We start from the raw sequence: 17,377 nt of genomic DNA, 5'->3' as shown, positions 1-17,377 counted from the left end.
TTTCACACTTTTTTATCACCCCACTTCTTGGCTATTCGTTAAACTGAATTGTGGGTGTGGTGAGGGGTGTATTTATAGGCATTTTGAGGTTTGGGAAACTTTGCCCCTCCTGGTAGGAATGTATATCCCATACGTCACTAGCTCATGGACTCTTGCTAATATGAAAGAAATGAATTTATCAGGTAAGTTCTTACATAAATTATGTTATATATATATATATATATATATATATGGGACGTGCACTCATAGGAGGCAGGGGAGGCAGTGCCTACCCTGCCATATGTGGCCGAAGCTTAATTAAATTTTAATTAAAACAAGAAAAGTATATTTTCCCCCCATGTAATGCTATGGAGAGGCAGGTACAGGAACGCTTCTCTCCATTGCAGTACATGGGTCAAAGTAAAAGCTGTGCTGCAGCGCCACCTGTGTTTTGTCAATATATTGGCAGCAAAAATTGGGACAAATAGGAGGCACCCCTCTTGATGCCTCCTAGCAAGTGAAAGATATATAGATTAATCAGAAGGAGGATGCAGTGAGCAGGGTCATGTGACACAACTGGAAGCTGAGGTAACCTAAGAACAGATGACACCAAGCAGAAGAGTAAAGTAGTATTCTACATCTCTTGTGATTCACAAATTGTGTTCAGATACAGCTCATTAACAGGGGTGACAGTAAGTGAGCATAACCCAATACTGACAGGATGTCAAAGGGTCAATTCAAATTTAAATCCATCATTTAAAACCCAGAGTTTGAAGTTAAGTGGGCAGTGTCCACATTATTTAAATTAAAGTTTTTGACATTTAATATTGCTAACCCTCCCTTTTTCATGGTTATTTGATTTAATTAGGTACAAACTCCATATATGTTATGTCTGTTCAGTCAGATGATGCAGTATCTATTTTTATTTTTCTCTGTGTCTCCATTTATTTAAAGACTGCTGTTAACTTGTAATTCACAAATCAATTGAAAGCTGTTGCATTGTGTTTTTAATATGTGCTGCTTTTATACAAGTTTATATTAATAAAAAGGAGACAAGTCATTTAAAAAATATATGTAATTATTGCAGTTAAATGTTTTTAGAAATAATGCCACTGTAAAGTAACTGGTTAAACACATAGTCAAAGGGAGACATTTAAAATTAAACTTTCATGATTGCGGTAGAGCATGCTATTTTAATAGACTTTTCTAGTTATTTATATTTTGAGTATTAGCATCAACTGTTACTGGCCCCATGTCAGTAAATCAAATTAGTTTTTGAAAGGAACATGAAAGTCATAATTACATTTCCATCATTCAGATAGAAATTGCACAAAAAAAATAATAAACTTTATATTTTACTTTTATTATTATGTACTTCATTCTTTTGGTATCCTTTGGTGTCCTTTGTTGAAGAGCATACCTAAGTGGGATGTGCACGTGCGTTTCTTGAAAACCGTATTGCAGCAGCTGTGTTGGTAGTATTGATAACTTGTCCTTTGTGTAAAACTTGTATGGTAAATTATTTCTATTTTTACAATACAGTAGTGAGTAGAGAAGAGATTGTGTATCATTCTAATTGCTTAGTAACTGGTAGGGATGCACTGAAATTAAAATTCTGGACCGAAACCGATACCGAAAATTCAGGATGATCCTGGCCAAAAACCGAAACGAAACCGAAATTGTTTTTTTCTTTTTTAACTTCAGTGTGTGTGTGTGTGTAGCTGAGAGAGCTTGTAGGCGGGAAAGCTGCAACAAATGGACATGGTCACTTGTACAGTAGGGTGTGATCTGCAGTGAAACTGGAGCTCTATAAGGGAGAGCGTGGTTATAGCCAGACAACAATACGAGGTGGACATGTGTTTTGTTTTTGGGTGTAGTTATCCGTGCGATGAGCGTGGCTGCACCTGATCGTCTCTCATTGTATCTCCGGCTAGTTCCTGGTTCGGGTCTCAAACTGACCTGTCAGATTATATGTCCGGAGCCCCAAATGGAGTCTGCCTATCACCAGGACCACCGGACTTAGCTACATCCTTAAGTGCAAGGTGGTTATAGAAAGTTACTGTGCTTTTTTGTATACACTGTCTGGTGGGTGCTAATTTGTACCAACTGTGTGTGAGCTTGGGGCTTATGCTTATAAAATATGCACGCATATTTGCCTCAGGCGAATAGAATGTCTACGCACAAGAGGCTGATGTATGAGCACTGTATATAAGGCTTATACATATTCACTGTGTGTGCTTAGGGCTGTGTCTGATAATATCAAGTGTTTATAAACATGTTACTTATCCTCCTTTTGATATTTGTATTCACTATTCAGAACTTTGGTTTCCTTCTCTGCTGGTTTCAAATATCATCATGTAATGGTACTTATGTGTGTGCTCTGTGTACCATGCCAGTGCTGTGCTGCTCACCTTATGCTAAGGATAGACATGTAACTCAATAGAACAGGGGAGGGCTGTACATTTTTAGCCATTTTGGTCCTCTTTGAGCCGAAAATTGGAATTGCACATTTTCGGCGGCCCAAATTTTGGTGCATCGCTAGTATTATTCTTTATTTACTTCTGTGTAACAGAATCAGATTTAACCGTTTTTGTTTTGTTACCAATTATCAAAATAAAGTATAGTCCTAGAAAACTATTATTATATACAAAACAGTAAGTCAAGTAATGAACTCAAACAGCAGCTCTAGACTGGCATCAAATTTAAAATATGCTACAAAATAAATAAAAGGCAAAAAAAAAAAGAAAACCGAAATAACAAAAAATGCTATTTTAGGCCAAAACTTTCTGTGGCCGAAATTTCGGTGCATCCCTAGTAACTCATTTCCGATGAGCTGGTGCTTTAGTGCAGTGTTTCTCAACAATGGTCCTCAAGTACCCCCAACAGGCCAGGTTTTCATTATAGCTGAATCAGTGCACAGGTGAAGTAATCAGCTGATCAGGTGACCATTACCTGATTATGTCACCTGTGCACTGGTTTAGCTATCATTTAAACCTGCCCTGTTAGGGGTACTTGCGGCCCTCTGTACATGTGTTTCTCCGGCGTATCATATCTAGTGCCTCACCAGCCTCTGACCTCACTGCACGTCACATATATATATATATATATATATATAATCTCACAAAAGTGAGTTGCACCCCTTTACATTTTTGTAAATATTTTATTATATTTTTGCATGTGACAACACTGAAGAAATTACACTTTGCTACAATGTAAAGTAGTGAGTGTACAGCCTGTTTAACCTTGTAAATTTGCTATCCCCCCAATATAACTCAACACACAGCCATTCATTTCTAAATCATTGGCAACAAAAGTGAGTACACCCCTAAGTGAAAATGTCAAAATTGTCCCAATTAGCCATTTTCCCTCCCCGGTGTCTTGTGACTTGTTAGTGTTTCAAGGTCTCAAGTGTGAATGGGGAGCAGGTGTGTTAAATTTGGTGCTCTCACACTCTCTCATACTGGTCACTGGAAGTTAAACATGGTACCTCAAGCAAAGTACTCTCTGAGGATCTGATAAAAAGAATTGTTGCTCTACATAAAGATGGCCTAGGCTATAAGAAGATTGCCAAGACCCTGAAACTGAGCTTCAGCACGGTGGGCAAGACCATACAGCAGTTTCACAGGTCAGGTTACACTCCCGCCATGGTCGACCAAAGAAGTTGAGTGCACGTGCTCAGCGTCATATCCAAAGGTTGTCTTTGGGAAATAGACGTATGAGTGCTGCCAGCATTGCTGCAGAGGTTGAAGGGGTGAGGGGTTAGCCTGTCGGTGCTCAGACCATACGCCACACACTGCATCAAATTGGTCTGCATGGCTGTTGTCCCAGAAGGAAGCCTCTTCTGAAGATGATGCACAAGAAAGCCCGCAAACAGTTTGCTGAAGACAAGCAGACTAAGGACATAGATTACTAGAACCATGTCCTGTGGTCCGATAAGACCAAGATAAACTTATTTGGTTCAGATGGTGTCAAGCGTGGGTGGCGGTAACCAGGTGAGGAGTACAGAGACAATTGTGTCTTGCCTACAGTCAAGCATGGTGGTGGGAGTGTAATGGTCTGGGCCTGCATGAGTGCTGCCGGCACTGGGGAACTAAAGTTCATTGAGGGAACCATGAATGCCAACATGTACTGGGACATACTGAAGCAGAGCATGATCCCCTCCCTTCGGAGACTGGGCCGCAGGGCAGTATTCCAATTTGATAACGACCCCAAACACTCTACCAAGACCACCACTGCCTTGCTAAAGAAGCTGAGGGTAAAGGTGATGGACTGGCCAAGCATGTCTCCAGACCTAAACCCTATTGAGCATCTGTGGGGCATCTTCAAACGGAAGGTGGCGGAGCGCAAGGTCTCTAACATCCTCTAGCTCTGTGATGTCGTCATAAAGGAGTGGAAGAGGACTCCAGTGGCAACCTGTGAAGCCCTGGTGAACTCCATGCCCAAGAGGGTTAAGGCAGTGCTGGAAAATAATGGTGGCCACACAAAATATTGACACTTTGGGCCCAATTTGGACATTTCATCTTAGGGGTGTACTCACTTTTGTTGCCAACGGTTTAGATATTAATGGCTGTGTGTTGAGTTATTTTGAGGGGACCTGGCAAAAAGTTTAGTCAATATTAAACTAAAATGAGCTAATATTAAAATTTTCAAATGTTTATTGCACAAATTATCATTATTATTCACTTAATTTGTGGTTTGTATAGCAGAAAATATCTAAAACAAACACACTATATATTGGCTTGTGTTGACCGGCAGTGGAGGTGTGGGACATCCATAAGTATCTTGGATTCTAAACCAAGGCCTAATTTTAAGGTGCCAATTGCTCTTTGGCATTTGTGTTTGTCGAGCCCTGATTTAAAAGGAATATGAAACAAAAACATATTGCATCTTCCCCCTATTTAATATTTTAAAATATTACTTGTTCTATTTTTTTTTTTTCATTTTTCTAAATATAGGAAAAAAAAGACTTTCCTTATTCCCATATCTATTGCCATAAAAATACACTTGTCAAACTGGGAATAAAGGGGGAGGGGCACTGTGTACATTCCCTCACACACTGAGTATGTTTAGAGACAAAAAAGACAACATGTATACGTATTATAATTTGTATTATTTAATGTCTATTTAATTATGAGAGATCAGTGAATTAAGAACTTATTTTGCTATGCGAGACTGATGTATAACAGCTCTTTTTTGTCACTATTTTTTATTTATTAGTTCTCCAACTATTACTTTTAAAATATGTTTTAATTTAAAATCTTTCTAATTGTATTGCTTTTTTATTTGTATTTCAGAGAGTGGTGCTCTTGGTGAGCGTTCAGAAAATGTTCATGTTTCAGGACTCCCAGTTGGTAAGTCGTTCAATGTTTAAATTTCATGCATGATTTAAATGTCAAATATTAACAAAAATATCCGGTACCCTATGAAGAGATATTAGGTTATAAGGCTTATTGCTGCATGTAATAAGGAATGAAGGAACTGGAACATTGGAAAAATTAAATTGACATCTGCCTGGTTCTGAGCAGATTTTTCATTACTAAATCAACTGCCTAATTTAGTTCTTCGGTAAACCTTACATATTAGACGACTGGTGGAAATGTGTTTTTGTATCCTGTGATTCTATGAAATCTAAATTATTTATAGGAAAAAAAATAATCATATTTCTAGCTAACAAATTTGCTACTAAATTTCGCAATTCATAATTTGTCATTTTTTATTTAGGTTGATCGATTCAATTGTGATAATTCTGCATTTAACTAAATCAGCCACAAAACTGCTTGTAATTGTAGTTTTGCAAATCAGTTTGTTGAAGGGGGTATTGATTTGACTCATAGTATAAATAAAAGGGACTATGTTAACTGACGTTGATATCCATAATAAACTGCATAAAGCTCTCTGAGTAATATCCTTTCTCTTGTTAAGTGTATCCAGTCCACGGATCATCCATTACTTGTGGGATATATTCCCTTCCCAACAGGAAGTTGCAAGAGGATCACCCACAGCAGAGCTGCTATATAGCTCCTCCCCTCACATCTCATATCCAGTCATTCTCTTGCAACCCTCAACATAGATGGAGGTCGTGAGAGGACTGTGGTGTTTTATACTTAATTAATTCTTCAATCAAAAGTTTGTTATTTTTAAATGGCACCGGAGTGTGCTGTTTTTTATCAGGCAGTATTTGGAAGAAGAATCTGCCTGCGTTTTCTATGATCTTAGCAGAAGTAACTAAGATCCACTGGCTATTCTCACACATTCTGAGGAGTGGGGTAACTTCAGAAAGGGAATGGCGTGCGGGGTCTCCTGCAACTAAGGTATGTGCAGTAAAATATTTTTCTAAGGAATGGAATTGACTAAGAAAATACTGCTGATACCGAAGTAATGTAAGTAAAGCCTTAAATGCAGTGAAAGCGACTGGTATCAGGCTGATTAATGTATGTGCAGTAAAATAATTTTCTATGGAATGGAATTCGACTAAGAAAATGCTGCTAATACTGAAGTAATGTAGTAAAGCCTTAAATGCAGTAGAAGCGACTGGTATCAGGCTTATCAATAGAGATACATACTCTTTAAAAAAGGATGTTTAAAACGTTTGCTGGCATGTTTAATCGTTTTTTTTTTAAGTACATTGGTGATAAAACTTATTGGGGCATACATTTTTCCACATGGCTGACTTATTTTCTGCATAGAAACAGTTAACTGAGGCTTCCCACTGTTGTAATAATGAGTGGGAGGGGCCTATTTTAGCGCTTTTTTTTGCGCAGTAAAAATTCAGACTCAGTCTTCCTGCTTCTTCCTGCATGATCCAGGACGTCTCTAGAGAACTCAAGGGTCTTCAAAAGTCATTTTGAGGGAGGTAATCGGTCACAGCAGACCTGTGACAGTGTGTTTGACTGTGTTAAAAACGTTTTTTTCTCTATTGATTATCCATTTTGGGTATTAAGGGGTTAATCATCCATTTGCAAGTGGGTGCAATGCTCTGCTAGCTTAATACATTTACTGTGAAAATTTGGTTGCTATAACTGATTTGGTTCATTGTTATTTCAACTTGAGACAGGTTTTGTGCTTCTTAAAGGCGCATTAGCGTTTTTTATATTGCTTGTAAACTTATTTTAAAGTGTTTTCCAAGCATGCTAGTCTCATTGCTAGTCTGTTTAAACATGTCTGACACAGATGAATCTGTTTGTTCATTATGTTTGAAGGCCAGTGTGGAGCCCCATAGGAATATGTGTACTAAATGTATTGATTTCACTTTAAATAATAAAGGTCAGTCTTTATCTGTAAAAGAATTATCACCAGACAACGAGGGGGAAGTTATGCCGACTAACTCTCCTCACGTGTCAGTACCTTCGCCTCCCGCTCAGGAGGCGCGTGCTAATATGGCACCAAGTACATCAGAGACGCCCATAGCAATCACTTTACAGGACATGGCTACAATCATGAATAATACCCTGTCAGAAGTATTATCTAGATTGCCAGAATTAAGAGGCAAGCGCGATAGCTCTGGGATTAGGACAGAGCGCGCTGGTGCTGTGAGAGCCATGTCAGATACTGCGTCACAGTTTGCAGAACATGAGGACGGAGAGCTTCATTCTGTGGGTGACGGATCTGATCCAGGGAAACCGGATTCAGAGATTTCTAATTTTAAATTTAAGCTTGAGAACCTCCGTGTATTTCTTGGTGAGGTTTTAGCTGCTCTGAATGACTGTAACACAGTTGCAGTTCCAGAGAAATTGTGTAGGCTGGATAGATACTATGCGGTGCCGGTGTGTACTGACGTTTTTCCTATACCTAAAAGGCTTACAGAAATTATTAGCAAGGAGTGGGATAGACCCGGTGTGCCCTTTTCCCCACCTCCTATATTTAGGAAAATGTTTCCAATAGACGCCACTACACGGGACTTATGGCAGACGGTCCCTAAGGTGGAGGGAGCAGTTTCTACTTTAGCTAAGCGTACCACTATCCCGGTGGAGGATAGTTGTGCTTTTTCGGATCCAATGGATAAAAAATTAGAAGGTTACCTTAAGAAAATGTTTGTTCAACAAGGTTTTATCTTACAGCCCCTTGCATGCATTGCGCCTGTCACTGCTGCTGCGGCATTCTGGTTTCAGTCTCTGGAAGAGGCCATTCACACAGCTCCATTGGATGAAATTATGGACAAGCTTAAATCACTTGATGCCATTGTACATTTGACTAAACTAACGGCTAAGAACTCCGGATTCGCCATCCAGGCGCGGAGAGCGCTATGGCTTAAATCCTGGTCAGCTGACGTGACTTCTAAATCTAAATTACTTAATATTCCTTTCAAGGGGCAGACCTTATTCGGGCCCGGCTTGAAAGAAATCATTGCTGACATTACTGGAGGTAAGGGTCATACCCTTCCTCAGGACAGGGCCAAATCAAAGGCCAAACAGTCTAATTTTCGTGCCTTTCGAAATTTCAAGGCAGGAGCAGCATCAACTTCCTCTGCTCCAAAACAGGAAGGAACTGTTGCTCGTTACAGACAGGCCTGGAAAACAAACCAGTCCTGGAACAAGGGCAAGCAGGCCAGAAAACCTACTACTGCCCCCAAGACAGCATGAGGGAACGGCCCCCTATCCGGAAACGGATCTAGTGGGGGGCAGACTCTCTCTCTTCGCCCAGGCGTGGGCAAGAGATGTCCAGGATCCCTGGGCGTTGGAGATCATATCTCAGGGATATCTTCTGGACTTCAAAGCTTCTCCTCCTCGAGGGAGATTCCATCTATCAAGGTTATCAGAAAACCAGATAAAGAAAGAGGCATTCTTACGCTGTGTACAAGACCTCCTAGTAATGGGGGTGATCCACCCTGTTCCGCGGACGGAACAAGGGCAGGGATTTTACTCAAATCTGTTTGTGGTCCCCAAGAAAGAGGGAACCTTCAGACCAATCTTGGACCTAAAGATCTTAAACAAATTCCTAAGAGTTCCATCATTCAAAATGGAAACTATTCGAACCATCCTACCCATGATCCAAGAGGGTCAGTACATGACCACAGTGGACTTAAAGGATGCCTACCTTCACATACCGATTCACAAGAATCATTATCGGTACCTGAGATTTGCCTTTCTAGACAGGCATTACCAGTTTGTAGCTCTTCCCTTCGGGTTGGCTACGGCCCGAGAATCTTTACAAAGGTTCTGGGCTCACTTCTGGCGGTTCTAAGACCGCGAGGCATAGCGGTGGCTCCGTATCTAGACGACATCCTGATACAGGCGTCAAGCTTTCAAATTGCCAAGTCTCATACAGAGATAGTTCTGGCATTTCTGAGGTCGCATGGGTGGAAAGTGAACATGGAAAAGAGTTCTCTATCACCACTCACAAGAGTCTCCTTCCTAGGGACTCTTATAGATTCTGTAGAGATGAGAATTTACCTGACGGAGTCCAGGTTATCAAAACTTCTAAATGCTTGCCGTGCCCTTCATTCCACTCCACGCCCGTCAGTGGCTCAGTGCATGGAAGTAATCGGCTTAATGGTAGCGGCAATGGACATAGTGCCATTTGCGCGCCTGCATCTCAGACCGCTGCAATTATGCATGCTAAGTCAGTGGAATGGGGATTACTCAGATTTGTCTCCTCTACTAAATCTGGATCAAGAGACCAGAGATTCTCTTCTCTGGTGGCTTTCTCGGGTCCATCTGTCCAAGGGCATGACCTTTCGCAGGCCAGATTGGACGATTATAACAACGGATGCCAGCCTTCTAGGTTGGGGCGCAGTCTGGAACTCCCTGAAGGCTCAGGGATTGTGGACTCGGGAGGAGAAACTCCTCCCAATAAATATTCTGGAGTTAAGAGCAATATTCAATGCTCTTCTAGCTTGGCCTCAGTTAGCAACACTGAGGTTCATCAGATTTCAGTCGGACAACATCACGACTGTGGCTTACATCAACCATCAAGGGGGAACCAGGAGTTCCCTAGCGATGTTAGAAGTCTCAAAGATAATTCGCTGGGCAGAGTCTCACTCTTGCCACCTGTTAGCGATTTACATCCCAGGCGTGGAGAACTTGGAGGCGGACTTTCTAAGTCGCCAGACTTTTCATCCGGGGGAGTGGGAACTTCATCCGGAGGTGTTCGTTCAACTGGTTCATCGTTGGGGCAAACCAGAACTGGATCTCATGGCGTCTCGCCAGAACGCCAAGCTTCCTTGTTACGGATCCAGGTCCAGGGACCCGGGAGCGGCGCTGATAGATGCTCTAGCAGCCCCTTGGGTTTTCAACATGGCTTATGTGTTTCCACCGTTTCCGCTGCTGCCTCGACTGATTGCCAAGATCAAACAGGAGAGAGCATCGGTGATTCTGATAGCGCCTGCGTGACCACGCAGGACCTGGTATGCAGACCTAGTGGACATGTCGTCCTGTCCACCATGGTCTCTGCCTCTGAGGCAGGACCTTCTAATACAAGGTCCTTTCAACCATCCAAATCTAATTTCTCTGAGGCTGACTGCATGGAGATTGAACGCTTGATCCTATCAAAGCGTGGCTTCTCAGAGTCGGTTATTGATACCTTAATACAGGCACGGAAGCCTGTTACCAGAAAAAAATCTACCATAAGATATGGCGTAAATATTTATATTGGTGCGAATCCAAGAGTTACTCATGGAGTAAGGTTAGGATTCCTAGGATATTGTCCTTTCTACAAGAGGGTTTGGAAAAGGGCTTATCTGCTAGTTCGTTGAAGGGACAGATTTCTGCTCTGTCTATTCTTTTGCACAAACGCCTGGCAGAAGTTCCAGACGTCCAGGCTTTTTGTCAGGCTTTGGCTAGGATTAAGCCTGTGTTTAAATCTGTTGCTCCTCCGTGGAGCTTAAACTTGGTTCTTAAAGTTCTCCAAGGAGTTCCGTTTGAACCCCTTCATTCCATTGATATTAAGCTTTTATCTTGGAAAGTTCTGTTTTTGATGGCTATTTCCTCGGCTCGAAGAGTCTCTGAGTTATCTGTCTTACATTGTGATTCTCCTTATCTGATTTTCCATTCAGACAAGGTAGTTCTGCCTACTAAACCTGGGTTTTTACCTAAGGTAGTTTCTAACAGGAATATCAATCAAGAGATAGTTGTTCCGTCATTATGTCCTAATCCTTCTTCAAAGAAGGAACGACTTTTGCATAATCTGGACGTAGTCCGTGCCCTGAAGTTCTATTTACAGGCAACTAAAGATTTCCGTCAAACTTCTTCCCTGTTTGTCGCTTACTCTGGACAGAGGAGAGGTCAAAAAGCTTCGGCAACCTCTCTCTCTTTTTGGCTTCGTAGCATAATACGCTTAGTCTATGAGACTGCTGGACAGCAGCCCCCTGAAAGGATTACAGCTCATTCTACTAGAGCTGTGGCTTCCACCTGGGCCTTTAAGAATGAGGCCTCTGTTGAACAGATTTGCAAGGCTGCGACTTGGTCTTCGCTTCACACCTTTTCAAAATTTTACAAATTTGACACGTTTGCTTCTTCGGAGGCTGTTTTTGGGAGAAAGGTTCTACAGGCAGTGGCTCCTTCCGTTTAAGTTCCTGCCTTGTCCCTCCCATCATCCGTGTACTTTAGCTTTGGTATTGGTATCCCACAAGTAATGGATGATCCACTTAACAAGAGAAAACATAATGTATGCTTACCTGATAAATTTATTTCTCTTGTAGTGTATCCAGTCCACGGCCTGCCCTGTCTTTTAAGGCAGATCTAAATTTTAATTAAAATTCCAGTCACCTCTGCACCCTATGGTTTCTCCTTTCTTGTTTTTGTTTCGGTCGATTGACTGGATATGACATATGAGGGGAGGAGCTATATAGCAGCTCTGCTGTGGGTGATCCTCTTGCAACTTCCTGTTGGGAAGGGAATATATCCCACAAGTAATGGATGATCCGTGGACTGGATACACTACAAGAGAAATAAATTTATCAGGTAAGCATAAATTATGTTTTTTCTGACTATCACAAGGTCTACACCAGTCATCACTCAGTGACACCAAATGTTACCTAATATTACTATCAGTGTTCTAAACAATGATGTAGATCAGGGATGACCAACTCCCTAACACATGGGGCCGCGGATCAATATTTTAGAAGCCTTAAAGGGCCATAATAGTTAAAAAAAAAAAAAAAAAAAAAAAAAAAAAAAAAATTACTTTCTGTAATCCGTTAGAGCATGTCATTTTACAATGATCTATTCTGCAATACTGTGCGTTTAACCCCCACAAAGGTGATAGACTCAGATGGGCAACTAGCGTTGCCAATTGGATCAATGATGGGTTACGCTCAGGACCAGCGGTGCACCGTGGGTCCTAAACGGCACTTCTGTTGTGTGCTTAACCCCTTTCTGGGAATTCAACAAACATTGTAGAATTGGGTCTATAGTAAAAAAATTACTAAATGATATACTCTAACTGATTAGAACATTCCATTTTTTTACTATTCTGGCCCTTCCAAAGGCCACACATAAATTCATTGCCATTAAACACACAAGATATTTCCTAATACTATACAGTGATAAAGTGCAAGATTTAGATACGATTGAAGAGTACACATCTATCTGCTGTTTACCCCTCCTTTGAGATGTGGCTATCTGATTTGCCCACCCACCTGAAGTACCCAAAGCATCTAATTTTCATTCTGTTTTTTTCCTGGGACCACAACAATGGTGACATACATTTTTAGTTTCCTGGGGACTGCAAAAACTAGTAGAGATTGGTTGCATATAGCCCATGGGCAACCAAATGGCCATGGCTGATTAAGGTCAACTATGTCCAAATCGGGTCTTCAAGTGCATTAAGTAGGTCAGGATTCCACAGTTGAATTGCTTGTGGTTTAATCAACCTAATTCTGAACAATTTATGGTTTTTTTAGACTTGTTTAAAGTAGCGAAATGCTAGCATTTTGCTCTGTGGTCCACTAGCACAAAATATAAACGTTCCCGGTCTAGACTGCATGATTGTGGATATTTTACCCTCAATGGAAGTTGGCATGGTACAGTGGGGAAAAAAAGTATTTAGTCAGCCACCAATTGTGCAAGTTCTCCCACTTAAGAAGATGAGAGAGGCCTGTAATTTTCATCATAGGTGTACGTCAACTATGAGAGACAAAATGTGGAAACAAATCCAGACAATCACATTGTCTGATTTGGAAAGAATTTATTTGCAAATTATGGTGGAAAATAAGTATTTGGTCAATATCAAAAGTTCATCTCAATACTTTAAGTATCTTTTGTTGGAAATGACAGAGGTCAAACGTTTTCTGTAAGTCCTAACAAGGTTGTCACACACTGTTGCTGGTATGTTGGCCCATTCCTGCATGCAGATCTCCTCTAGAGCAGTGATGTTTTGTGGCTGTCGCTGGGCAACACAGACTTTCAACTCCCTCCAAAGGTTTTCTATGGGGTTGAGATCTGGAGACTGGCTAGGCCACTCCAGGACCTTGAAATGCTTCATATGAAGCCACTCCTTCATTGCCCGGGCGGTGTGTTTGGGATCATTGTCATGCTGAAAGACCCAGCCACATTTCATCTTCAATGCCCTTGCTGATGGAAGGAGGTTTGCACTCAAAATCTCACAATACATGGCCCCATTCATTCTTTCATGTACATGGATCAGTCATCCTGTTCCCTTTGCTGAGAAACAGCCCCAAAACATGATGTTGCCACCTCCATGCTTCACAGTAGGTATGGTGTTCTTTGGTTGCAACTCAGCATTCTCTCTCTCCTCCAAACACGACAAGTTGTGTTTCTACCAAACAGTTCTACTTTGGTTTCATCTGACCATGTGACATTCTCCCTATCCGCTTCTGGATCATCCAAATGCTCTCTAGCATACTTCAGACGTGCCCGGACATGTACTGGCTTAAGCAGGGGGACACGTCTGGCACTGTAGGATTTGAGTCCCTGGCAGCGTAGTGTGTTACTGATGGTAGCCTCTGTTACGTTGGTCCAGCTCTCTGCAGGTCATTCACTAGGTCCCCCCATGTGATTCTGGGATATTTGCTCACCGTTCTTGTGATCATTTTGACCCCATGGGGTGAGATCTTGCGTGGAGCCCCTGATCGAGGGAGATTATCAGTGGTCTTGTATGTCTTCCATTTTCTAATTATTGCTCCCACAGTTGATTTCTTCACACCAAGCTGCTTGCCTATTGCAGATTTAGTCTTCCCAGCCTGGTGCAGGGCTACAATTTTTTTTATTTCTGGTGTCCTTCGACAGCTCTTTGGTCTTCACCATAGTGGAGTTTGGAGTGTGACTGTTTGAGGTTGTGGACAGGTGTCTTTTATACTGATAACAAGTTCAAACAGGTGCCATTAATACAGGTAATGAGTGGAGGACAGAGGAGCCTCTTAAAGAAGAAGATACAGGTATGTGAGAGCCAGAAATCTTGCTTGTTTGTAGGTGACCAAATACTTATTTTCCACCATAATTTGCAAATAAATTCTTTCCAAATCAGACAATGTGATTGTCTGGATTGGTTTCCACATTTTGTCTCTCATAGTTGAGGTATACCTATGATGAAAATTACAGGCCTCTCTCATCTTCTTAAGTGGGAGAACTTGCACAATTGGTGGCTGACTAAATACTTTTTTGCCCCACTGTATGTCTGTAAAGATAGCCTTTTTGATTCCAACAAAAGTGCTACTGTTCATCGGCTTCTGTGCTGAAGTGCCACTCCCAAATCCAAACAGATATTCTATAACTTAAACAAAGAGCTTTAATCAATTATTAACTTCAAAGACACTTTTGGGAGTTTAAAATAATTGCTAAAGACAGGTAAATACATGCTGTGCGATATAGTGATAAGTTAGCATAAATCTAAAGAACCATGCTTTCTCCAACATAGGTGTGTCCGGTCCACGGCGTCATCCTTACTTGTGGGATATTCTCTTCCCCAACAGGAAATGGCAAAGAGCCCAGCAAAGCTGGTCACATGATCCCTCCTAGGCTCCGCCTACCCCAGTCATTCTCTTTGCCGTTGTACAGGCAACATCTCCACGGAGATGGCTTAGAGTTTTTTAGTGTTTAACTGTAGTTTTTATTATTCAATCAAGAACAAATTGTTTGACATTTCTTTCAAGGGGAAAACACTGTTTGGCCCTGACTTGAAAGAGATTATCTCTGATATCACTCGGGGCAAGGGCCACGCCCTTCCTCAGAATAGGTCTTTCAAGGCCAAAAATAAACCTAATTTTCGTCCCCTTCGCAGAAACGGACCAGCCCCAAGTGCTACGTCCTCTAAGCAGGAGGGTAATACTTCTCAAGCCAATCCAGCCTGGAGACCAATGCAAGGCTGGAACAAAGGAAAGCAGGCCAAGAAACCTGCCACTGCTCCCAAGACAGCATGAGATGCGGGCCCCCGATCCGGGACCGGATTTGGTGGGGGGCAGACTCTCTCTCTTAACTCAGGCTTGGGCAAGAGATGTTCTGGATCCTTGGGCGCTAAAAATAGTCTCCCAAGGTTATCTTCTGGAAGTGATTCATCCTGTTCCATTAAAAGAACGAGGGATGGGGTTCTACTCCAATCTGTTCGTAGTTCCCAAAAAAGAGGGAACGTTCAGACCAATCTTAGATCTCAAGATCCTAAACAAGTTTCTCAAGGTTCCATCGTCCAAAATGGAAACCATTCGAACAATCCTTCCATCCAGGAAGGTCAATTCTTGACCACGGTGGATTTAAAGGATGCGTATCTACATATTCCTGTCCACAAGGAACATCATCGGTTCCTAAGGTTCGCATTCCTGGACAAGCATTACCAGTTCGTGGCGCTTCCTTTCGGATTAGCCACTGCTCCAAGGATTTTCACAAAGGTACTAGGGTCCCTTCTGGCGGTGCTAAGACCAAGGGGCATTGCTGTAGTACCTTACTTGGACGACATTCTGATTCAAGCGTCGTCCCTTCCTCAAGCAAAGGCTCACAGGACATAGTCCTGGCCTTTCTCAGATCTCACGGATGGAAAGTGAACGTGGAAAAGAGTTCTCTATCTCCGTCGACAAGAGTTCCCTTCTTGGGAACAATAATAGACTCCTTAGAAATGAGGATTTTTCTGACAGAGACCAGAAAAACAAATCTTCTAAACTCTTGTCGGATACTTCATTCCGTTCCTCTTCCTTCCATAGCGCAGTGCATGGAAGTGATAGGTTTGATGGTAGCGGCAATGGACATAGTTCCTTTTGCGCGCATTCATCTAAGACCATTACAACTGTGTATGCTCAGTCAGTGGAATGGGGACTATTCAGACTTGTCTCCGAAGATACAAGTAAATCAGAGGACCAGAGACTCACTCCGTTGGTGGCTGTCCCTGGACAACCTGTCACAAGGGGTGACCTCCCGCAGACCAGAGTGGGTCATTGTCACGACCGACGCCAGTATGATGGGCTGGGGCGCGGTCTGGGGATCCCTGAAAGCTCAGGGTCTTTGGTCTCGGGAAGCTTCTCTTCTACCGATAAATATTCTGGAACTGAGAGCGATATTCAATGCTCTCAAGGCTTGGCCTCAGCTAGCGAGGGCCAAGTTCATACGGTTTCAATCAGACAACATGACGACTGTTGCATACATCAACCATCAGGGGGGAACAAGGAGTTCCCTGGCGATGGAAGAAGTGACCAAAATCATTCAATGGGCGGAGACTCGCTCCTGCCACCTGTCTGCAATCCACATCCCAGGAGTGGAAAATTGGGAAGCGGATTTTCTGAGTCGTCAGACATTGCATCCGGGGGAGTGGGAACTCTATCCGGAAATCTTTGCCCAAATCACTCAACTGTGGGGCATTCCAGACATGGATCTGATGGCCTCTCGTCAGAACTTCAAGGTTCCTTGCTACGGGTCCAGATCCAGGGATCCCAAGGCGACTCTAGTAGATGCACTAGTAGCACCTTGGACCTTCAAACAAGCTTATGTATTCCCGCCGTTTCCTCTCATCCCCAGGCTGGTAGCCAGGATCAATCAGGAGAGGGCGTCGGTGATCTTGATAGCTCCTGCATGGCCACGCAGGACTTGGTATGCAGATCTGGTGAATATGTCATCGGCTCCACCATGGAAGCTACCTTTGAGACGAGACCTTCTTGTTCAAGGTCCGTTCGAACATCCGAATCTGGTCCCACTCCAGCTGACTGCTTGGAGATTGAACGCTTGATCTTAGCAAAGCGAGGGTTCTCAGATTCTGTTATTGATACTCTTGTTCAGGCCAGAAAGCCTGTAACTAGAAAAATTTACCACAAAATATGGAAAAAATATATCTGTTGGTGTGAATCTAAAGGATTCCCTTGGGACAAGGTAAAGATTCCTAGGATTCTATCCTTTCTTCAAGAAGGATTGGAGAAAGGATTATCTGCAAGTTCCTTGAAGGGACAGATTTCTGCCTTGTCTGTGTTACTTCACAAAAAGCTGGCAGCTGTGCCAGATGTTCAAGCCTTTGTTCAGGCTCTGGTTAG

The 17,377-nt window shown here is 42.3% G+C and overlaps 1 protein-coding gene across 1 annotated transcript in view; it reads left to right on the top strand.

Annotated features, from left to right (window-relative positions):
- The window catches only part of LRP12 (LDL receptor related protein 12), a 152,689-nt gene that overhangs the window by 63,328 nt on the left and 71,984 nt on the right, over positions 1-17,377 (top strand). Inside the window, exon 2 of the mRNA XM_053715277.1 lies at positions 5,274-5,330. Coding sequence (XP_053571252.1) covers positions 5,274-5,330 — 57 coding nt within the window. The remainder of the gene's footprint in view (positions 1-5,273; positions 5,331-17,377) is intronic.

The sequence above is a fragment of the Bombina bombina genome, chromosome 5 (assembly GCF_027579735.1).
Source record: "Bombina bombina isolate aBomBom1 chromosome 5, aBomBom1.pri, whole genome shotgun sequence".
Classification (NCBI taxonomy): domain Eukaryota; kingdom Metazoa; phylum Chordata; class Amphibia; order Anura; family Bombinatoridae; genus Bombina; species Bombina bombina.
The sequence above is the reverse complement of the archived record's forward strand: the minus strand, read 5'-3'. Positions and strand labels throughout refer to the sequence as shown.